General features: G+C 42.6%; 1 protein-coding gene across 6 annotated transcripts in view; it reads left to right on the plus strand.

Moving 5' to 3' along the window:
- LOC149317707 (adhesion G protein-coupled receptor B1-like) overlaps nt 1-25,393 on the plus strand; it is a 386,998-nt gene that overhangs the window by 97,073 nt on the left and 264,532 nt on the right. For all 6 annotated transcript variants that reach the window (XM_089518056.1, XM_089518058.1, XM_089518057.1 and 3 more), the window contains exon 2: nt 11,857-12,773. In XM_089518056.1, coding sequence (XP_089374182.1) covers nt 12,026-12,773 — 748 coding nt within the window. In that variant the 5' untranslated portion in view covers nt 11,857-12,025. The remainder of the gene's footprint in view (nt 1-11,856; nt 12,774-25,393) is intronic.

Consider the following 25,393-nt stretch of genomic DNA (forward strand, 5'->3'; position numbering starts at 1 on the left):
CTGCATTAATTCTGCAGCATGGCAGCAGCCTACATTTCAAATGGTGTATGATCAGCTCCATTACTAACATCCGCATTTTGCTTGGCTTTGTTTTGATTGCTTTCTCTTTGTCTATTTCCCTTGTCACCATCTGAAGTTGAAATGAGGCTGCGGGCCAGAACTGTCCACTCTCATTGACTCAGGGGCCGGAATTAGCCTTGCAGCAGAAAAGCATTGAAAATGCATCTCTCACATTCTGCCTCTAGTCTTTTCACTCAGCTCTCTGTCGGTGAAGTCCGGCCATCTTCTTGAATTACCCTTTCCTTACTCCTCACAGCTGTGGTCATGTACTCTTCCCTTTCAAATCCAGGCTAGTGGCCTTATCTTAGGATGAAGAAGCCCCTTTCCTGCTCTGACCAATATTTTTGGCACTAAAAATCCACAAAATAAACCTCCCTAAACCTTGCAAATGTGCAAATCCTGAGTTCTAGATGTGTCTCTTCCTGTAATGAATTACACAAGGTAAAAAGGCTACTTTTGTCACAATGGTCAATGGCCAAATAAAATTCATTTCTCCCTCTAGCTATGAGTTAAAGTGGCTCAAACTGAACTGGTGTTTGATTCAACTCCTCTTTCTCCAGTTGTCTTCACTCTGTCAACCTCCCTTGGAAAGCAGTTAAGCAAATTAACAGAAACACTCCAGCTTAAAGAGATGAGGGACGCAGCTTAGGTACCAAATGAAAATGGTTTCCTCAGAAGATCCAGTTTTGGTGTTTGGTGCAGCAGGGTGTGGAGCAATATGTTGTAGATACTGGTGAGTCTTGGAGTGGAGTATTAGCTTTGGGGAAACTGAGATGGCTGGCAGCTTTTAAATGGGTGATTTCTTGGTATTGGAAAAGCTGCATTGGAAACTTCACACCCACCCACCCATGCATACATACACATACATACACATACTACAAGAACTGCAGTGTTACTGAAATTTGTTGGGGGATGCTGAGATTCCTATAAATGCTTCAGTTGCAAAAATTCAATAACAACTTTAGTGGCTCTCCACAGTACAGAAGGGGAGCAGAGTGCCCTTCCACACCATAGAGCTCTGTGGACTGGCAGTAAGGAATATCCCTTTCTGGAAGGGATGTTAAATCTGAAGCTCTTTCTTTTTTTAGCACCAAATTTTGAAGAATAGTTGTATCAAAACATCTTGCGGTGGAACCATGTGACCTTTAAGCTCAATATATCCCATCCCTCATTTAGTTGTTGTTGCTTGCCTTGAAGTCATTTCCAAATTATAGGGATCCTAAAGTGAACTGATCATGGCTTGGGGAAGAGGGTGATTTGTTCAAAGGGGATTTGCCGTCCCCCCCCCCCCCGATATTGAAAGACTGTGACTTGCCCAAGGTCACCCAGTGAGTTTCCATGGCCAAGTGGGGATTCGAACCCTGGCCTCCAGAGTCATAGTACAATGCTCAAATCGCTATATCACACTAGGTCCCCTTGTCAGGTTAGAATTCACTCTAAAAATAGTTTGACCTCTAAATCTGAACAGTGACCATATTCTGAACCAATCAAGGGCTGAGGAATCCTAGTGTTCCATAGTATGGAGTCATATCAGTTAAAGCGGTGTCAAACTGCATTAATTTCTGCAGTGTGGCAGCAGCCTAAGAGTCTGGGAGATCTGGATTAGTATCCTTACTCAGAGGTGGAAATCCATTGGATGCCTGTGAGCAAATCACGCTCAGATTTTGAGGAAGGCAACAGCAAACCTCAAAATGCATTTTGCCAGGACAACCTTAGGACAGGATCAGTGTAAGTCATCTTGAAGACACATGACAACAATTGCCGTTATAAGAATTCAAAACTCATAAATGAGATCCTATGTTTGGATTGTGTAAGTTACAGCTCTGTTTGTGGAATGACACATTCATTCTGCTATGCAACCTTTGCTTTGAATGGCAACATTGTTCAACTGAATCAAGATGCCAAATGTGCCACCAAATCCAGCAACAAATGCTTCTGTGCATCGCTGTCCAGTGTACAATGCACATCCATGAACAATGATGCTGCATGCGCAAAATAAATTCTGAAATCTTGAAAAGACTGTGATCATCAGACAAAAATATCCAACCATTTCCAAAGGGGAACTTATACATCCATAAGGCACCAGCAGAATTCCAGCCACACTTCAGTAAATAACAAATGAAATTCACAGGATCCATGTGACAATTATTTTCCCCATGTGCAGTGACTAGCAGTAGCACTGTTCATTCCCATTCAGCCACAAAAGCAAGGCTAGAATTACACTGAGTAAAGCCAGTGTGGTGCAGTGATTTCAGCATTGGACTGCAACTCTAGAGAGCAGGGTTAAAATCCCCACTTGGCCTTGAAAACACACTTGGGAAAGTCACACGTTCTCAGCCACAGAGGATGCAATGGCAAATCCTCTCTGAAGAAACTTGCCAAGAAAACCCTGTGACTGGTTTGCTTTAGGGGCACTATAAGTTGGAAATAACTTGAAGGCACAGACCATACAGTACAGTCCTAAGTAGAGTAGACCCACTGAACCAATAGTTAACTAGTTAGTCAACACTTAAGTCAACCAGTTGATTCAATGGCTCCACTCTCATGGGACTAACAAGAAGATTTCGGCTTAAATTTTCCTTGTAGTCTGAAGTTGAAAATAGGATATCTCTTTAACTACATCATAGTTGTAGTGGTTTGAGCACAAGACTACAACCCTGGAAACCAAGGTTCAAATTCTGGCTTGAACATGTAAATCCACTGGGTGACCATAGACAAATCACAGTCTCTCAGCCTCAGAGAATGGCAATAGCAAACCCCCTCTGAAGAAACATGCCAAGAAAACCCCACAATAGGATCACCATAGGGTTGCCAGAAAACAGAAATGACTTGAAGGCACACAACGACAACACTCATCTTCAACTGTACTCAGTCTGACAGCTAATCTTACCCATTGGTCCAGTGGTGGCTGGTGGGTCCCATGCCAATAAGGCAAATGATTCCATTCCAGATTTCAGTTCAGACTTTCCCAATGTGTGGAAACGTCTATCCCAAACAGGTTCAGTGCTCAGATGGGTCCTTTGAAGCCATTCAACTCCTGGACCAGATTCAATGCCCCACTGACTTGAGACCTTCCAGGCATCACTGCAATCGTCTTCCAATTCTCAAACAGATAAAGCCTCTTCTATGCCCCAAGCAAGCTTTGTCCTTGTTTGCTTCTTTCCTTTTTCATCTTCTACCTTCAGCCACCCAACAGACACAACCAGTGCCATGGATGGGTGAGTTATTGCATGGAATGGTCAACATATACTCATTTCCTTCAGAATGGGAAGACAGATGGTGGACAGAAAACAAAAATAGGATGCTCATCAATAATTCAGCTTGGCAACAAAATGATGACATTTTGGAGATGCTGTGAATATTCAAGACAACAGCCGAGGTTACCCCAGTTGAATATATCTTGGGAGTGGGGAAGGAAGTGAAAGTTAAAATCATGTACATCTAATAATAAAAGGTAATGGTGATCTCATTGATTAGCCCCAATTGTTGATTTGTGTGTCAACAGACAGATATATCCCATTGTTTTAATGGGTCTACTCTGATTGAGGACCAACGAACAGGATTCAGACCCTTAAATCTGAATCAATGGCACTCATGACCAACCCTACTTGGCTATCTATAGAAATGCTTATTTAGGGTTTAACTTCAACATTTAATGAAGCTTGCATTACTCCACAAATTGTGCCTTGATAAAGTCAGCATGGTATAGTGGTTTGAACTTTGGACTATGATTCTGGAGACCAGGGTTCAAATGCCCACTTGGCTATGAAAATGGCTTTGGGCAAGTCATATACTCTCATCCATAGAACAGGGCAAAGGCAAGCCCCCTGAGAACAAGAAAAGCCCATTAAAGGTTTGCTTTTGGGTCACCATAAGTCAGAAATGACTTGAAGGCACACAACAGTGGAAGGAGAGATGTGACAGGAGATCTTATAGGCATCTTTGCATTCACTTAATGGGGTGTTACATATGTTTACCTTTGCTTTATATAAATCACTGTGTATTTTATTTACTCAGTTTTGTAACATGTCACTTATTAGTTTGCCTTTGCTTTAATCACAATCAGATTCATTCCTGTATATATTTATATTCTTTAATTCCATTTCATTTTTATTTATTTCATTTTTCTGGAGCTGACATGGAGCACCTGGGAATTGCACATGGAGCCCTAAGGGCTCCTCAGAGCACAGGTTGGGAACCCTAGCTGTAGATGATCTTTGCATCTGGAGAAGGGGTGGGAGGCTGACTTCAACTCCCAGCATTGCTTACCATTGGTGATGCTGGATAGGGCTGATGGGAGTTGCAGTGCAAAAACGTCTGGAAGAATGCATGATTCCCTCCCTTGACCTAGGTGTAGGAGATGACAACAGAGTTCAAAACAAATTTCATTTGGATTACAACACCCAGAATCATACAGGTAACATTTGGAAACTATAGTACAAAAAAGGGAAACATTCCCAAGCTCTGGATGATAGTCTCATGATTCCACGTCTCAGTCCTGTGTTCTGAGATTGTTGCCTGTAGTCCTAAAAGAATGACTGCTGAGTGTAATAAGTAGATAATACTGAGATAGATGCATCCAAGCCTCATCTGTGTAGATACATCACCGTATCTTCATACATCTGATGTGGGTTCCCAATTTCCTATACCTAAGTACAGTTTCCCTAATATGTGTACACAGGCAAGCTGTTGGTTGCATTCTGTAGTGTTTATACTGAATCTTTTCAGTGTACTAGACTATTAGAAACCAGAGCTTGGAAAAGCTCTTTTTTTGGGGGGGGGGGGGGGGAATCTAGGACTGTGAGCTTTGTTTGGAATTGAGATAAACTGTTTGGATGCACATTGGATGCAAGTTACTACTGCCCTCTACTGGAGTGAAGTAGAACTACTGAAATGTGGGCAGTTTTAACGAAATTCCAGTCATCCCAGGAGAAAGTCAATTCCTGTTTTACAAACAGGATTCTGAATTTGTAAAGTACCCAAGACCACCTCAGGGACTCTCGGGCCAAGAAAACAATTTCCACTGATGGAAAATATTTTTTGTAACCTCCCACAATGTCCGTTATGCAACGTGCTTAGCTATTTTGCAGAACTCTTGGGAGGGGGCATGTATGGCACTTCATGGGTTTGGGTTTTGTTTTGTTTTTTCCTTTTTTACCATTTGAGTGAGAATGTCTATCAGTTTCTACATTTGTATTTTTTTATATGTATTCATTCCACCAGTCTTTCTCCAGTCAGTTTGAATATGGGTATGTGTTAAATCCCTTTATTCCTAATCTGGTGTATTTCTTCCAGCATAACCCTTGCAAGATTTAGATTACAACAGAGATAGATAAATTCAAGACATGTGGATATGCAATGTGCATTGAAAGAGTAAAGTGGGTTCATTTTAATTTTAATTTAATGTAAAAATTTTACATTAAAATTTCATTTAATGAAATAATTGACATTTTTGAAGCAGTTCTCTTTGGAAATAGCAGCTGTGGTTGTGTGAAACATTTTTATTTATTTTTATTTATCTTCACCTACAGAGAAACTGAGGTTTTGCAAAGTGCCTTTTGATTTATTGCAAAGTTTCTTTGCAAAGGTCATCTTTAATTTTTTACTCCCTTGTTTGAGAGAGCTAATGGTAAACATAAATATTTTGTAGGCATAACAGTGACATGTCTAAAGAACGGAAGCAAACTTGAGAGGCAGATCCAGGCCAAAAGAGCCACGGGACTACTAGCAATTGAAGTTGTCTACCTTATTGTTTATTTTATTATGACAATTTATTAGAGAAAGAAGCTTCTGGAAGAGAGAAGCTTTTGGATTGCTCTGTTGTGCTACAGCAACACCATTGCAGGTGGCCAGAAAGTGTTATTGCATCTACCAACTCAACAGAAATTTGGTGGTAAGAATTATAGCAAGGTAAACTGTAGAATTAGAAGAGATCCAGAGGGCTGTCTAGTTCCCATGACTGTCACAGCAGAATATCCACAGCTAAAGCATCCATGACAGAAGGCCATCAAACTGGAAGGGACTGTCGAGTTCCATTCATTAAGACAAAAAACTCTGAATCTGGTCTAGTGTTTTGTCCTTATGTTATCTTGTCTACTGCCTTAGCTCTGTTCCCATTCCAGCACCAGATCATTAGACCAAGCAGCAAACAAGACCAGCATTACTTTTGGTAGGCACAAGGTATCTTGGCACTACACAGTTGTAACAGCTTCATACCACTTATAAGAGAGCCAGTCTGGTGTAGTGGTTTGAGCATCGGGCTAGGACTCTGGAAACCATGGTTTGGCCATGGAAACCCACTGGGTGACCTTGGGTGAATCACATACTCACAGCCCCAGAAAACACCTGATAGGTTCACCTTAGAGCCACCATAAGTCAGAAACGACTTGAAGGCACATAGCAGCAACAAAACCACTTTTAGCTGCCAAGGCTTCATCCTATGGAATCTTGGAATTTGAAGGAGATAGCCTCACCTTGGCTTTCTTTGCTCTCGCAACACACAGTTGACTTATGTTAAGGTTGAGATATCCCAAGACCCGTACAATACCTGAGAAGTGTAGTGTCCAGAACTGGACAGAGTATTTCAAGTGAAGTCTCCCAAAACCAGAAGAGAGTGGTACTATTACTCCTCTCAATCTGGACACTATACCTCTATTGATGCAGCCTAGAATCATATTGACTTTTTTTAACTGCTACGTCACACTGTTGACTTATATTTCAGTTTATAGTCTACTAAGATACCTAGATTTTTTTCATATGTTCTGCTTTCAAGCCAGGTGTCTCCCATTTCTTATTTGTGCATTGCATTTTCCCAATCCAAATGTAGTATCTTATAGCTATCCCTATGGCAATTCATGTTGTTAGTTTTGGTCCACCAATCCAATTTGTTGTCATACTTCTTGTGATTAACTTCAAAACCTTCCAGGGTGGTGACTATACATAGCTCTTCTGTTTGGGATCAAGGATGATCAAAGTTGTAGTTCATCAACACCTGGAAAATCACATAAACATGACAACTTGGTCTAAACATTACTATAAAATAACAGTGTACATAACAATATGAAAATTCTAGATCATGTCTATTTGCATCAGTACTAGAAAAAACAAAATTCCTCAAGGAAGAACTCCTACCCTGGACTGAATCTCTCTTTCCACTTTCGTACATGAATCTGGCAAGGTGATTAGTTCATAACCTCTGATGGAATATTTGTGTCTGCCTTCTGCTGTCGAGCAAATAAGCTGCTGAGTTTATTACTGAATGTGTTGGAGATCCAGGTGTTTTCACAATGGGGATATATATATATTTTGAACGTTTCACATTTGTGTGTGTGTGTGTGTGTGTGTGTGTGTGAATGTGTATTCTTCTACATTTTCCCACTGCAGCTGGGATCCATTCAAAAGAAGAGAGGTGTTTACATTCCTTGATCATAAAACCGTCCAGATGGGTCTTGGTTTAGGAGAAATCAATCCTGAGACCTAACAGCCAGAACACAGCATCCTCTTAATGGGGATATTTAGTTAAAGTTTGTTGGCTTTTAAGAGGAGTGTGGCAGACAGTGTGCAGAGGTCTGTAGGAGGCAAAGGTGAGCAAATCAAGCATTATTTCTTGTGGAGGAGTGCAGGAATCCGCACAGTTCTCTAGGCATGTGCTGAGTTTGTAAATGGCTTATAGGGTCCCTGTCATTCACAATGCAAAGAAAGATGATGAGAAGTACTAAAGATGTGATCCTTATTCTTCTAATTCAGGGTTTAGAGGACCACTTTTAGCTTCTCAGAATTCCTGGAAGGCTGCATGCACAACTCTAGTCACGATTTTGGATGACTGACAATGATATTCCATCACTCCCAGTCACTCTGTAGGACTTTCATACCTTTCTCTTGCTTTCAAGTTGTAGACAGGAACAGTGGTATAGTTGAAAATATGATCCAAGTACAGGGTATTTGGGAATGCAGTGCCTTAGTGGTTAAGACACCAATTCTGATGATCGGAATATCAGAAGGCTGGCAGTATGCCAACCAGCAGATCAAAATCATGCAAATGCAAGAAGATAGACAGATCCCACTTCTCAGTGGGAAGGTAACAGCATTCGGTGCAGTCATTCTAGCCATATGACCACCAGAGCAGTCTTCTGACAATGCTGGCTCTTTGGCTTAGAAATGGAGAGGAACATCACCCCCTACAGTTTGTTACGACTGGACATTCATCTTAAGGGACTACCTTTACTTTTTACAGCGTATTGGGGTCTCAAACTCCCTGAAATGAGGAGGCTGGGCTCACACAACCACCCCACAATAATCAGGCATATTGGAGCACCAAGCCCACACAGAGAGAATATTAAGACAGTTACTGTCACTGAGTCCTCCCAGGAATAAGAAAGACTGCATGGCATCTATCTCATGCACCCAGACTACATGGAAGGGGCTTCAAAATTGAGCTTATGACAGTCTCAGTATTTAAGGAGGATTGGGGCAGTGTAGAAAACAGATAAAAAGAAAATCAACTTGTTTGAGATGTGCTCAACAAGGGTGCTCAACAATGGCTCCTTTTCATCCTGGAGAGAAGTGACCAGTGGGGTCCCACAGGGCTCTGTCTTGGGGCCAGTGCTGTTCAACATCTTTATCAATGACTTGGATGACAGAGTCAGGGCCATACTTATCAAATTTGCAGATGACATCAAATTTGGAGGAATAGCTAATATTCCAGAGGACAGGATCAAAATTCAAAATGACCTGAATAGACTATAAGCTGGGCCAAAACTAACAAAATGGAATTTAACAGAGAGAAATGTAAAGTACTGCACTTAGGGAGGAAAAATGAAATTCACAGATATATGATGGGGGACACCTGGCTGAATGAGACTTATATGTGTGAAAGGGATCTAGGAGTCCAAGTAGATCACAAGCTGAACATGAGTCAATAGTGTGATGGAGCAGCTAAAAAGGCCAATGCAATTTTAGGCTGCATCAATAAAAGTATAGTGTCTAGATCAAGAGAAGTAATAGTGCCACTCTATTCTGCTTTGGTCAGGCCCCACCTGGAATACTTTGTCCAGTTCTGGGCACCACAATTAAAAAAGGACATTGAGAAACTGGAACATGTCCAAAGGAGGGTGACTAAAATGGTGAAGTGTCTGAAAACCATGTCCTATGAGGAACGACTTAGGGAGCTGGGGATGTTTAGTCTGGAGAAAAGAAGATTAAGAGGTCATATGATAGCCCTGTTTAAACATTTGAAGGGATGTCATATTGAGGAGGGAGCAAGCTTGTTTTCTGCAGCTCCAGAGAACAGGACCCGGAGCAATGGATGCAAGCTGCAGGAAAAGAGATTCCACCTGAACATTAGGAGGAACTTCCTGACAGTAAGGACTGTTTGACAGTAGAACAAACTCCCTCAGAGGGTGGTGGAGTCTCCTTCTTTGGAGGTTTTTAAGCAGAGGCTGGATGGCCATCTGTCAGGGATGCTTTGATTGGGATTTCCTGTATGGCAGGGGGTTGGACTGGATGGCCCTGGTGGTCTCTTCCAACTCTACGATTCTATGATTCGGTGCTGAGGATACTGTAGATAGCCAAAAAGAAAACAAAATGGGTCCTAGAACAGATCAATCCTGAACTCTCCCTTGAACCCAAGATGATCAAACTGGGGCTCTTGTACTTTGGCAACATCATGAGAAGGCATGAAGGTGATAGAGTCTCCTTCCTTGGAGGTCTTTAAACAGAGGCTGGATGGCCATCTGTCAGGGATGCTTTGATTTGGATTTCCTGCATGGCAGGAGGTTGGACTGGATGGCCCTAGTGGTCTCTTCCAACTCTACGATTCTATGATTCTATGATTCTATAACCTTAGAAAAGACAAGAATGCTAGGAAAGGTAGAAGCAGTAGAAAGAGAGGAAGACCGCAGGCCAGATAGATAGACTCAATGAGGGAGGCCATGGGCCTGAACCTACAAGATCTAAGCAGAGAGGTGGAGGACAAGGGGGCTTGGAGATGTCTCGTCTATGGGGCCACATGAGTCAAATGAATGGGAGAAGTAATTTGTCATCTTTTCTACATATGGTTCTCTATTCTTCAAGCTTGGAACCTCCATATATTTTCCTCACCATTTTCTTTTGAGAGTATTGCGTTGCAATTCTTCTACCATATCTTCTCAGATTTTGCTTCTCAGATTTTGCTTTTAAAGTAATATAGTGGAGAGACTACACTAGTGCTGTAGTGTTTTGAACCTTGGACTACAACTCTGGAGACCAGAGTTTGAATCCCTGCTGGACCATGGAGACCCACTGGGTGACCTTGGGCGAGTCTAACTCTCTCAGCTTCAGAGGATGGCAATGGCAGACCTCCTCTGGAGAAACTTGCAAAGAAAACCCCATGACAAGGTCTCCTTACGGTCGCCATAAGTCAGAAATGACTAGAAGGCACACAACAACAAAAATAATAAGGAAATTTACTTGTAGGCATGGGAAGAATATTTAAAACTATTTTTTTAAATGGTCAAAAACTGTGTTTCTCATATGCTGAGAAACTTTAGCAAAAAGAATCCTAGGCTGATGGGGATCTTTGCAGTTTGGAGTGTTGTTGTTTTGTGCCTTCAATTAATTTCTAACTTATGGTGGCCCTAAAGTGAGCATATAATAATAATTTCTTGGCAAGATTTGTTCAGGAGGTGGGATTTGCTTTTCCCTTCCTCTGAAGCTAAGAGAGTGTGACTTGCCCAGGGTCACCTAGTAGTTTTCCATAACTGAGTGGCGATCCGAACCCTGTTCTCCAGAGTCATAGTCCAATACTCCAACTATTACACTATAGTGGTGCCACAATGTTTGGAGCTTATGCTATGAAAATTTTTCATATGGTTGTTTTAAAGAGGAAATCATATTTTCTGTGCAAGAAAGAGTAGGGGCCATTCTAGTCTCCCTTGGAAGGGGGTTCCAGAACTAAGGGGCAGCTGTTGAGAAAGTTCTGTTTCGTGTCTCTTCTTACCATACCTGTGAAGGTGGAGAGACTGGAAGAAAGACCTCTTCTGTGAAGTGGAGGTCCCCTGCAGACTCATAGGTGGAGATAAAGTCTGTCACATATCCTGGGCATGAGCCATAATGACTTTTATTTCACATAACCAGCACTTTGAGTTGTTCTCAGAAAGAGACTGGCAGCCAGTTGAGCATTTGCAGCTAGGGAGTTGCATGACTCCTGTAACCAGCCCCTGTTTACACTCTTGATACAAATTACATTTTCCAAACACTCTTCAAAGACAGCCAAAAGGGATGTATCCAAGGCATCAGTTCTGCATAGTTATAGATCAGATTCATACTGAATCCAAATTCTTCTGCAGCTCTGAGACTAGAATGGAAGAGGATGGCATATGTACATATATGTTTGATGGTGTGTATTGTGTGTGTACGGAATGTGTGGGCGGAAGGCTGGAGGAGAGATTGTCCAATCTTGCTGCTCATTAGTGTTGGTCATGAATTTATGCAGGCAGGGCTGAGGAGGAGGTCTGTGCCAGGTTTTTTGCAAAATGTGTGTGTGTTTGTGTGTTTCAGCTGGTTTGTACTCCTCTGCAAAAGAAATCTAAATTGAAGGCAGTTGCTTGTGTTGTGAGTTTTTGTTCAAGTGGAGAGGGAAGCATGTGCCCCAAACAGATATGGCCTTGATCTAAGAACCAAAGCTCCCAGATGTGGCCTTGTTGGAGACATCACTACCTGCAAGCTTCTCTCTGAAGGGACCTCTGATCATGACTGCATTGGATAATGCTGCATTCTGGACTTAACCAAGCTGTGCATTTCTCTTCTCCTCCTCTCCAGGTGTTCCTTGCCTAAGCCACAAGGAGGAGCCTCAAGCCCAACATGGAAAGGCTGGAATAATCTCTCAGTGAGCCTAGAGTGAGATCTCTCTTTTTTCCCTTCCTGTTATGTCCAAGATCTGCACTTTACCTGGCCATTGCATTGAGTTCCAAAGGACCAGGGACCTAGGATGAGGAGAAGCACTGGATTTTCCTTGAACCTGCTTTTGTTATTGCCACTTTTCTTTGCTTGGACAGCAGTGGCCCTGGACTTGGGGCAATCTTCGTGCACCACTTTGGTCCAGGGCAAATTCTTTGGATACTTCTCCTCGTTTGCTGTCTTCCCACTGAACGCTTCCCATTGCTCCTGGATTATCCAAAATCCTGACCCCAGGAGGTATACCTTGTATCTGAAAGTCTTGAAGCCTGCCAGCGTGTGTGACCACCAGCTAATACGCACATACCAGTTTGACTCGTTTTTGGAGTCAACGCGGACGTACCTGGGCATGGAGAGTTTTGATGATGTGCTGAACCTTTGTGACAGCTTCACCCGCTATGCCTTCCTACAGTCCAACAAGCAATTCCTCCAGATGAAGCAGATGGTTTCCACTTTAGAAAACGGGCATTTCCGTTGGAAGCCCTCCAAATTTCAGGAGAGAGATTTCTCAGTGGAATACCTGGTGGTGGGCAACCGGAGTCCGAGTAAAGCTGCCTGCCAGATGCTGTGCAAATGGCTGGATACTTGCTTAACTACTAGCAGCAGCTCCCACCCTTGTGGCATCATGCAAACACCATGTTCATGCTCCAGTGGAGAGGTGTTGGATCAGCCCAGTGAGATTCTGGGGATAACCAAAAAGAAAGACGATTGTTTTAAGGATGGGATTTACTTGGAGAACTGCTTGAGCAGCCCAAAGGACAGTGGCAGCCTGGATTTCCTGGGTAAGTTATGTCATTCTGTGACTCAGTGTTGTTTTTCCAGACTTCGAATAGAATGGATGTGATGTGCAATGGGAGCATTTCTTTTCTTTAGTGTTGGTTGTATTAAAGTCACTGCAAGGGTCTTGGTCACAGGCCAACTCCTTTTTGCTTTGAAGTGTTTTTGGCTTGCTTCATTCCAAGCACACCCAAGTTGAAAAGTTGACTCTGCTTTGAAACTGTCTGTGGCCTCTTTGGATTCCTCCCTGAGAGGATCATGGGTACAAGAGTGTGTGTTAAGAATTTTAAGAAGGCTAGCAACATTTAGATGGTGCAAAGAACAACATTTCCTCAATGGAGTTCAGTGGGGTTAACTATTTCTTCACCAACATCTCAATAAATAAACCAGGATGACTGTTTCCTGACCAGGGAATGAGTTGGCATAAGAGAGGGGCAAACCAGGGAGCTGATCAAACCTCTAACATAATACAAGTGTCTTCCTCCAATATGTAATGTCTTAGAGGAAGGCCCCAGCCTTCATGCAGCCTTTCAGATATCATTTGGCTGCAACCTCCAGCTTTCCTCACCATTGGCAACACTTCATAAGGCAGCTAGGATTTGCATGGGTGACCAGGCAGCCTTCTTTTCCTAAACGTGTCCAACATTTCAGCCTTATGTTTGGGGATCTGGAAGGAATTGCAAAACCTTCTCCATTTTGAGCCATAAAACCTGTTCTTGTGTCATCTGGTGCCTCTACCTCAACAGATTTATTACTGCCCAGCTGCTGAAAAGGACTGTCACTGAACATGTGGTGGTTTTGTTTGGTTTGGTTTTTCTGATGGACGTGTGGAAAAGAAAGGAAGATATTGAAGCAGATCAGCAGCACCAAGTTGGTGGCAGGGACAAAAGTGTGTGATTTGGGTTGAGGAAGAAGCAGGAAGGATGAGAGAGCAAACGGCAAAAGTACAAATGAAATGAATAATTTAAATGTAGATCCAGTCAAGAATTTGTTGCTAGTAAAGTACCATTTTAAGCATTTGTTTTGCTCAGTGTTCTATAAGTATATCGCTAGCCAACAAGGCATTTTATTGAAAATAATTTAAGAAAAATATAGTTGAGTACATACTAAAATACAGTTTATATAATATAGCTCTAAAGAAACTATATGAAATGAATTTATATTTATATTAGTGTTATTGGCTTTTGTTTTGCAATGTCCAACATTTTTCTTGAACGTTCTACACTTTGCAGTGTCTTGTCTTCATTTGCGATTATGACATCTGGTCACAATGGATTTGCAGTCTAACAAGAACTTTCCATATAGGACTAGGGATAAATATTTTAAGAAATGAACAAAAATATTGGGGAGGTTTGTATGATTCTCATTCTTGTTCCATGAACTACAGGAAAAGAGATTCTACCATTGCTCCATGTTCTAGTCTCTGGAGCAGCAGAAAACAAGGTTGCTCCATCTTCAATATGACATCCCTTTAAATATTTAAACAATTCTGTTAGCCCTGATGTGCGCTAAAAGAAAGGGCATCACAGCCTCCCTGAATAGGGCACAACTATGTTTCCTATCATTCTTAGCCAGTATGATCAACTGAAGACTAAGGAAGCCTTTTCAGTGAAAACAGTCACCAGAATCCCATTGGGAACATGTGTCTTCTTAAGTGCACTTATGTCTGTGGGAATGAGAACTGTGCAGTTGGGTAATGCCTATATTCAGTAGAGGGACTGCTGTTATGTTACTACATAGCAGAGTCAGCAAAGCACCTAATGTACATTGGTGTGCAATGCACATCAGTGTCTGATGCACATTAGTGTGAAATGCACATCAGTGTCTGATGTGCACATCATTGCCCAATGTGCACAATGTGCCCATCATACTGATGTGCATTGTGCACCAGTTCACAGTGATGTGCACAGTGGATTGGGCACTCTTGCTGGTGTCCTGTTATACATCCTTACAGTTCAATAAACTGTTCAATAAAAAGGAGCCTTGGTGGTGCAGTGGTTAAATGCCTGTACTGCAGCCACTCACTCACAAACCACAAGGTCCTGTGTTCAATACCAGCTAAGGGCTCAGGGTTGACTCAGCCTTGCATCCTTCCGTAGGTTGCTAAAATGAGTACCCAGCTTGTGTGCAATTGGCTTACACACTGTAAACCATTTAGAGAGCACCTAAGTCTACTGTTAAATGTTATAGAAATGACGCAGCAGGAATGGCTCTCAAAATTCCTGGAGATTCCTAGAGAGGTGTTCTCTTAGTCCCGGGCCAGAACACCCCAAAAGGGCAGCCTGGCAGGGGCCTGTTTCCCTCCAAAGGGACACCGCAGCTGCAAACTGCGCAGCGTCCCTCCGGAGTAAAAACAACCCAGAAAAACCAGGTTCTTTTTACTGTGCTGGGTGGACGTCATGAATGTTCATGAATTCCTATCAAAAAGAAACAGAAACAAAATTGTTCCATAGTTGGGTAACAGGATAACTGCACACATCCAAAGGCCCCCACTCTAGGGAAGGTTAGCACAAGTAAAACCTAACTGCATTACAATTCTACAAATGCCACCTCATGGCAAGGGAAGGCAAGGACTTTCTGATCTGAGCACTAAATTTTTTATCAAAATGTATTTCTTTCCTTTTTATTACACATCAGAAAGGCAGAACTTCAGGGCACTGGGGAAAGGAGAGGTAAGGGGGAAGAGGAGAGCCATCCTTTCTGTTCTCTGCTCAATAGCTTACGGACATGATCACAATGTGGAAATATCAGCAATTACCTCCCGAATGCGCCATCGGTGTAGCAGGGAGAGGAAAGGTGGAATTTACATCCAGTTTCTGCGGGGAGTTTTACAGGCAACTACTCCCATTATTGCTACAAGGGGACTTTTATGTGTAATTTAATGAGCAGCACCGTGGCAAACAGCTCAACTGTTCAGTTTGGTCGTTCTCTCAGAGTTCAGCATTATTTAACACCTTCTCTGACTCTGGCAGTGGAGTCAATTCTTCCAAGGGAGTTTTGAAGGGGATACAGGATGGGAAATGAGAGCCAAAGATCTGCCAAAATAAAATAAAATAAAATAAAATTTCATTCTCTCTTTTTTTGCAAGAAAAGCAAAGCAGTGGCTTGGGGAGCTACGAGTGCCAATGCAACCGCACAAATACACACCCACGGACACACACAAATGCTTTTTCTACTGAATGAGGATGTGTCTACACGGTAGAAAGTATGCAGTGTGACAGCACTTTAAGTGCTGTAGCACAAGGTCTTTAGCCTTCTCTGCCAAAGAGTGCTGGTGCCTCACAAAACTACGAATCCCAGGATTCTGTAGGATGGATCCATGGCAGTTAAAGTGGTGTCAAACTGCATTTTTTCTCCCTACAGTGTACACCAGTGTTTTCCAAATTTTGATCCTCCAGGTGTTTTGGACTTCAACTCCCAGAAGCCCCAGCCACTTTGGCCAAGAGTTGAGCATTCTGGGAGCTGAAGTCCAAAACATCTGGAGGACCAATGTTTGGGAATGATTGGTGTAGACACACCCAGAGATAAGAGGCAAAAAGTGGAAACAAAAATTTCAACCAGTGGAATAGTAAAGAAGGAAATTAGGTCCAACCTGCCAAAATTTTAACCCATTCAGTTAAAGGGCTGGAACCTCCAAATTTACCTTAATGACCAGCAGCTTCTATGACAGAGGTCTATTCTGTTGGTGACTAAGGTGCACCAGGATGACCTTTCCAGCCCTGTGATCTGCAGTGTGCCGTTCATAACCAGGACTTTTCACAGCTCTTCATCATGTCAGAGATTGCTGGTGGCAGGTGGGCTGGAAACATTATCGTGCTTCACCTTTTTCGCCAACAGAACAGGCCTCCATCACTCAGAGTGGCTCCCTGGCAATTTAGCTACATGTCAAAGGGGGTATTTGTGATCGTGGCCATAGCACCACAGTTATGAATACGAGGCATGGGTGAATATAGAGCAGTTTGTTATTTGTTGTTGTTGTGTGCCTTCAAGTCATTTTCAGCAAGGTGACCCTAAGGTGAACCTATCATAAGGTTTTCTTGGCAAGTTTCTTCAGAGTATCTTCTCTGAAGCGAAGAGAATCTGAATTGCCCAAGGTCATCCAGTGGGTTTCCATGGCCAGGCCTATCTTCTTATCCGCTTTCTTCACTGTCCAGCTTTCACAACCATATGCAAGTTGCAAGGTAGCTTAAACAATTTAAACAAAGTACAGATATATACATATATATATATATATATATATATATATATATATATCAAGACACCAGCACAACACACCCCATTAAAAGCACCTTCTGCCTCAATATGTCAAGAGCCAAAGTCCTACGCAAATAAAAAGGTCTTTAGTTTTTCGTGGGTTTTGCAGGCAAAATGTCAGGAATAAATTCTTCCAGAACATAGCCACATAACATGAAAAAAATCATAAAAAAGATGGATGTCAGCCACGAAAGCCTTCAACTTCACAAAAAGGTCTTTACTTGTTGATGAAAAGAGGGCAGAGAGGAGGTCAACTGAACCTCCCACTTCTAAGACAATCTGTTCACAACTACTAAGCAGGCTCTCTTCCATGTCCCCACCAAATACACTTAGTTGAATCTCCTATATCCATGTCCACCATTGCCTTTATTATTAACCCCAACCCCAGAACTGGGTGGCAGAACTGGATATTCCTTTGCCTTGGAATAGTGTGAAAAGTTCTCCTCTATGCCAATCTTTTCCTACCCGTGTGTCTTATTTTTAGACTATGTGCACCCAACTGGGTGGTAGGATACACTCCTGACCTATTTACATATCGTACTCATCAGTTTTGTAAGTCTTAATGGACCTTCTGATGCAACCCTAATAAGATGGGACATCCCCAGAACATCCCTGTATCATAATTGCATATACATCACTAGGCCTCCATCTTTTGCTCTGAAATCCAATATCATGCAATAGCAATTCTGCACGGTGGCACACTTCATTTAGCCAAATGGTCATTGCAGTCCCCCCGTGACCCATCCAAGAAATAAACACTTAACTGAACTGGGGAATAACTCACAGCTACCAAGTTAGAAAGAAGCAACCGGGTTTGGCTCAGCCAGTGTGCTTGGGAACTACAAAATGTGCCATCATCAGAAAGACAAGCGTGGGCAGGTCTCTATACATCTCTCCCCATGTTCCAAGTGGCTTTTATTTATTTTTTAAAATGAAAACTGATGATCAAGGACAGTGGACCTGGAGAGATGATGGGTATAAGAGGGGACCTGTTGGGAAATAAAGTCAGGATAGAAAAGTAGGGAAACTTGAGGAGCTCTTAGCAATAAGCATATCAGGCTACTTCAGTCTCACTTCACTCTTGTGTAATAAGTCCATTCAATTTCCAGTTTTTAAAGCTGCATGCATATCCACTGTGGTTTCATATGCAACTTTTTCTTGAGATACGACCCCCCCCCCCATTTATCCTCATGTACATTTTTACACTGTATGTTTGTAGTATCTACATTTTTTGTATGAAATTTTTTAGCAAGGAAGTGCACTGCAAAATTTGGAAATTATTGACTGATTGATTTAGGGCATTCTAAATCCAGCCCGGGGGGGGGGGGGGGCGGGGAGGCTCCCAGAACAGCTTAAAAATTGCCAATTTAACACATCCCTGCCCTCAGGTTTACAAGCTAATAAAACAGAAACACAAGGACAAAGGGAATGCAATGTAGGATGTGATTGTTTCCAACAGACACTGATTGCTGCTCTCAGTGGCAGTTAGAAAAGAAGGAGGGCCTCTCACCAGCCACTGGGACCAAGACACAAAAGAAGTGTGCTGTCTTGAGGTATTCTGATCTATAAGGGTAATTTGATTAAATATATGGATCAAAGGAAATTCTCCACCATTGCTATAGGTTAGTAGCAAAGCACTAACCAAGTTGACGTGCTGGTTCCTCTACTTTAGAGGACAAAATATTAGGTGATGGGGTGGGGGGAGAGACTCCTATATTTAGGAGCCGGAATCCTAATGATAATGTATGCTTGCCTAAGCAGGAGTTGCAGGTGTATATTGGATCTGAGGAAGTTGGTATTCAGTACCTCCTAGTATAATGTCCTTCCTTGGGTTGTCACTAAGGGCTGCAGGGGGTAGGGACAGTGCAAGGAGATACCACAGAGACGGGGTGACCTGTCATCCTCCTTTTCCAGGACACATCCTACATTTCATCCTTCTGTCCAGGAAGAATTCCAAAATGCCCTCCATTTGGAGCAGGGCTAAGCAGCATGCATTCATATATCTATGCATGCTTTTAGCTTTTATTTGGTAATATCCAACATTTTACTTGAACACCCTACATTTTGTGGTACCTTGTCCTTCTTTGCAGTTAGGATATCTGGTCACCCTGCTCAGAGAGGGCTGTCAGCTGATGCACTGGTAGGAAGGGTTTGCCTTCTGAGTCTAGTGCAGCAGTTTTCAACCTGTGAGTCACGACTCCTTTGGGGGTTGAACGTCCCTTTCACAGGGGTCGCCGAAGACCATCAGAGAACACATATTTTTATATGTGTTATATAAATAATTTTATGGTTGGGGATCACCACAACATGAGGAACTGTTTTAAAGGGTCACAGCATTAGGAAGGTTGAGAACCACTGGTCTATTGGCTCTGCTGGGCAGGAGGGAAAACAAATTCCCTCCCTTTCCCACCCAGCCAGTAACTCCATCAGATCCAGAAAGACTGTAGAGCAGCAGCAGGAGTCCGCTCCCCACAGTGCTGTTGGGAAGGAGCTGGTCCACTGGCTGCATGGGAAGGCAAATTGCCTCCCTTTTTTGCCCGGCCATCTGCTCCACTAGACCTGGAAAAGGCTGTTGTAGAGAGTGAAGTGTGTGTGTGTGTGTGTGTGTGTGTGTTACATAATGATCTACACTGGGTGCCAAATACAGTGGGCCCTTGGTATCTGCTGGGGTTTGGTTCCAGGACTCCCTGTGGATACCAAAATCCAGGGATCCTCAAGTCCTATTAAATAGAATGGTGTAGAAAAATGGTGTCCCTTATATAAAATGTCAAAATCAAAGGTTGCTTTTTGGTATATGTATACATTTTCAAACCACTGATATTGAATCCCATGCATAAAGAATCCATGGATACAGAGGGCTGACTGTATATTAGCTATGCCACTGATCCTCCTCCTGGAAGCAGTTTCCATATGCCCAGATACTGATTCCACAGTCATTTACTGGTTGGGGAAAGGCAGGAAGTGCCTAGGCAATGTCTGGCTGCAGTTTTGTACCTGGGAGAAAAGAAAAGTGGTATTAGTTGTCTACTACCAGATATAGAATGTAATCTGGATGCTGTCTAAGAGCTCCCACCTTTCCCCGGCCAGTAAATGACTATGGCAGCACAGTCCTTTGAAACCTGCCTTCTGGGGTGCTGACTTGTGCAGACAGGGCATTATAGTATCTCACCCTTAGAAAACTGTTCCAGTTAGAATTTGGAAACATGGACCAAGAGTCTACACTGTACTTCTGAGGTATACACTTACACCCACATAGTTACATGGTAGTTGTGCTACCCATCTTTCTGCTAAGTATCAGTGTGGCACCATCAACTGTACCTCTGCCAATATGCTTGTTTATTGTCTCATTGTGCAGTGGAGAATGTACAGTGTTTATTTCAGCAATGAACCGAGGTACATGAAAGTACATAGAAGGCACTGAGAAATAGTTATGCACCTTTTGAGAGTGTGAAACTGCAGGCGCAACAGTTAACACTTGGATAGACCTGCTAATGCAATTGCATAACTGAATACAGATGTTACACAATGGCCAAGGGAACTTATAAGGATAAAAAACCCAATAGGATCCCTGATATTATTCGTGGACTTCAATATCCAGAATCCCTCAGGCATTATGCAATATAAGTTCAATAATGCACAGTGGGCCATCCATGTTCACTGGGGTTATGGGCATAGGAGCCCCATGAAAGTGAAAAACCCACAAATAAAAAACCCTACTGTTTTTTAAGCTGGGTGAACACCTCTCTAGGCATCTCTAGGTTCTCCAGCACAACTCTGTGAAAAACATCTGTCACAAGCTGACCATAAAATTGTGATGGAGGACCTAAAAAGGCCTACAGAAGTCTTCTTTCTAGGAATCACTAGGTCCTCCGGCATGACTTCTGGTAGTTGCTGACCACAGAGTTGCGCTGGAGAAACTAGTGATTCCTATATATAACATATGAATCAGATCCGTGAATTATCAAATCTGCAAAAATCAAAGCTGCAAATATGGGGGCTGACTATAATGTACTGAGGGCTACAACTTGCTTAAAGGAGATTACTACATGTGTCTTTTAAACTACAATTATAATCATAAAATAGCTCCTTTGGAATACTTAGCACATGACTTATCACCTCTGATCCATAGCTGCTTTGTCTGTGGAGCATGGTTAGGGTGTCCCTTTTTAACGATGGGGGAAACCCATCAATAAGCTACCAATTATGCTAGTCCTTGGGTGTGAAACATCAGTGCTGTGGCAGTTGCGATATTGGCAGTCATGTGGTGTTAGTGTCTCCTCTTTTCCCCCTGTCTCCTCGCTATTCCCAAGCAGCATAATTTCATTTATATTTTTCCTATTTCTATTTATTTTCTCTTTTTTAAATGCATTAGCAGAATTCCAGAAAAAGTAAAAATAAAATAAAAAGCCTGAAGGGCCCATTGCGTGTGGTGTGGAGCAGGGAGGCAGGTTTAAGCGTGAGTGCAAAAAGGAGTGCAATGATAGAAACAGCCACAGTCACACTATTGTGGATATGTGATATGTGATAATGGCTGCTCTGAAAACAATATGTTTCCATTTTTCTCCACTAAATTGCTGTTCTGGGGGAGTTGGGTATAGCAAGTATCTTTATATAAACCTCAGCAAAAAACCTCAGCATGGAGTGGGGCTTCCTGACAGTAAGGGCTGTTCGATAGCGGAACACACTCCTTCCTCGGAGTGTGGTGGAGTCTCCTTCTTTGGAGGTCTTTAGGCAGAGGATGGATGGCCACATGTCGGGGATGCTTTGATTGAGAATTCCTGCATGGCAGGGGTTTGGACTGGATGGCCCTTGTGGTCTTTTCCAACTCTATGATTCTATGATTCTATGTCCAGTTTCTACACCTTGGGCCTGGAGAACCACATGATTCCCACCACTGCACTAGACTAGATCAACCATTGAATGAGTCTCCACCAGCAAAAATGTCTCTACAACAGAAACAATTCCACATAGAGCAGTGGTCGCCAAACCTTTTTGGGCTACCGCCCCCTTTCCTCTTAGGGGACAATTTTAGCACACACACCCCACACATATTTTTGATACCAGGTCAAATTCAAAACAACCAATCTCAGTCGCTGCTCCTTTTTCACCCATTTATCTTGGGAGCAGCAACCAAACAGCTGGTTGAGCAGTGACTGAGAAGCTTCTTGTCTTGCAGCAAAGGCCAGCACAGGCAAGAGTCTTTTTGGTTGTTGTTTGATTGGCTGCTCAGTCGCTACTCCCTTTGCACCCTGTCATCCTGGGAGCAGCAAGTGAGCAGTTGACTAAGCAGTGATTGAGAAGCCTTTCAACAAAAGCCATTGGACAAGAGGCCTCTTGGTTGCTGCTCCCGGGATGACCAGGTGCAAGGGAGAAGCTTCTCCCAAGAGAGGAGGGACTCTCAATCCCTCATCAGGGAAAAGAAAGGCACAGCCAGTGTGTGTGTGTGTGTGTGTGTGTGTGTGTGTGTGTAGGGGGTTTTCAGAGGTGGCACGCTCTGGACTGGAGACTGGTGTGGACTGGTAAAGGGAGATTTTAACTACAGAAGCTGCTCCAAGACAAAGGGCTCTTTCCAAGAATCGAGCACAGATATTCCTTCCCCAGTGACACCATCACCATCATCCTCATCATCCTCATCATTCTCATCATCATTCCCTGTTCTTTAGAAATGCTCTCAGAGCAGAAAACTAGTCTTCCCACAGGTTCTCTCACAAAAATAAAAGAAAAAATGGTTTCTTCTGCTACCTTTTCTCTCACTCCATCTGATGATAAAAGCAGGAGCAGTAGTGCAACTCCAAACTGCCAGCCAAGTCCCACCAAAGCTCACAAAGCTTAAGTGGGGTCCACTTAGCAGAATTAGCAAATTTGAAAGTTCCTTTTTGCCACCACTTCTCCCCTGCCACCATGTGCCCTCTTTGTTCGTGTCTGTCCCAAAATGGTGAAGCTCCGATCCACAGAAGTGATGTCCTGTGCCCAAGCCACATGAGAATTTCCCGATTGCCACTACTAGTGAAAGATGTCGGTAAAGGAGTGAGCTCACATGGGCAGTCAAAGAGCAAGAGATAGCACCATGCAAAATGATCAGCAAGGCTGTGTGGTGGTTTCATGCAATCCTCATCCCCACCATGGTCCTAAAGGCTGCTGATTCCCCTTGTGTTTCTTACACACCAATACTTTGACTGAAGGTCCCCTGTTGCCCCATTTCCCCCCTCATTTCCCCCCTAATGCCTCACTTTCCCTTCACCACCACCCCTGGAACCTTCCACTGTCTCTACTGATGTAGAGTAAAGAAAACAGATGACATGGTGTCTGGGTCCCTGCTGGCAATGGGATTTCATGCCAGGACTGGCGGGCCCAACTTTGCTTTGTAAACTTGCCCACAATGGGTCAAAGACCTGGCATGCAATTCTGGTTTGGAGACCAATGCCCTGTCAGTTTCCAGCTTGTAAACAGCCAAAGCCCTGTGGATTATTTCGATGACAGCAAACTGGTCTTTCCTTGGGCTTGAGCATTTGATTGTTTATTCTTGTTCTTTCCCAGCATTTATTGGAACGTCTGTCATTTGGAGCTGCCCGATCTCTGAGTTCAAAGCAATGATCTGCAGAATTGATCTTGGTTAGAGGGCAGAGGAAAGCTGCCAAGATACCACAAAATGGATAGCTTGAGAAGAAATAAAGGGGTCTGCGAAAAGCATCAAATGTACAATGTAAAACACATTCATAAAATCAATGTACAGTGTCTACAATATCCATAAGAATAAAATTAGGAATGTAAAGAATACACATTCATGCATTTTCTTATTCCTGGCAAGAAAGAGTGTCGCAAGATGTCAAGACAGTATGTCAAAATAACTATTTTGAATTTATTTACCATTCAGTGGGTACAATGAGATCTAGGTTTACTCCCTATTATTGCTGTTGTTGTTGTTTTATTTTTGTGGTTGCTGCTACTGCTGCTGCAAAAACCAATATTTTTGAACAAGACATATATTGGCTGGAATCCTGTTGGTGTCATTAGTTGCTAAGTGCTTTCAAGTTGATTCCAACTTATGGCAATTTTATTATTATTATTATTATTATTATTATTATTATTATTATTATTTATTTGTACCCTGCTTTCCCCCAAAATTGGGGTTCAAATTTATCCTGGGGTTTTCTTGCAAGATTCAGTCCAAGGTACTTTGCCTTTATCCTCTTCTAAGGCAGAGAGAGGGTGACTAACTTGTCAAAGTTCACCCAGTGGGTTTCCGAGCGGGGATTCATATCCTGGTCTCTCAGAGCCTTTGGCTAACATTCACAACACTACGTCCTAGTGCCTTTGTAACAGAGGTGTAGTGGGAGGCAACACTAGCCTTGGCCATTGCGCTACATACAAATTCAGTTCATGTTAACATAACCAGAACTCCACAAGTTTATCCATTTCACATGCTCTTTTTTGAATGGTGCATAAATCTTTAGGGAGTCAGTGGGGTGTCGTGATTTGAGTGTCACTCTAATGCACAAGGAAAGTTTGTGTCAAATAATTCTATTCATCTTTGCATACTGATGATGCCTTGCATTACAGCTCCTAATGACTATACTCAAGTGCTTTAGATAGTGCCTTTTGAGGCCAAGAGAATATGTTGTTTTGTGCCTTCAAGTCTTTTTTGATGAATGATGACCCTAAGGAAAACCCATCATGGGATTTTCTTGGCAAGTGCTTATCAGAGGGGGCTTGCCTATGCCTTCCTCTGAAGTTGAGAAAGTGTGACTTACCAGTGGCTTCCATGGCAAAGTGGGATTCAAATACTGGCCCCCAAAATCATAGTCCAACACTCAAACCACTACACCATGCTGGCAAGAGATAGACTCAAATCCTGGCGGTTAGTCTACAGTAGAACCACCAAGTCAATTGTTGGATCATGAGTCTACACCAATGTAAATTCTGTTCATTTAATGGATTTATTCTAGTTGGGGCTACTAATAGGATTCCGTCTACAGTGTCCTAGTGCCATTCTTTGGTACAGGTTGAGTATCTCTTATCTGAAATGCTTGGGACCAGAAGTGTTTCAGATTATTTTTTTTTATTTTTATTTTTTTTGGAATACTAACTCTTCCACACTGCTGAAATAAAGCAGGTTGACACTATTTTAACCATCATGGCTCCATTCTGTGGATTCCAGTTTGTTGAGATATTCAGCCTGGTCTGTCAGAGAGCTCTTGTGCCTCACCAAACTACAAGTCCCAGGATACTACAGAACAGAGTTATGGGAGTTAAAGTGTTGTCAGACTGTTTTATTTCTGCAGTGTGGATACACCCTTGGAGATGGGACTCAAGTCTAAACGTAGAATTCAGTTATGCTTCATATACACCTTATACATGTAGTCTGAAGGTA

Source organism: Sceloporus occidentalis, unplaced genomic scaffold (assembly GCF_023333645.1).
Source record: "Sceloporus occidentalis isolate IW3139 unplaced genomic scaffold, rSceOcc1.0.p SCAF_3, whole genome shotgun sequence".
NCBI lineage: Eukaryota > Metazoa > Chordata > Lepidosauria > Squamata > Phrynosomatidae > Sceloporus > Sceloporus occidentalis.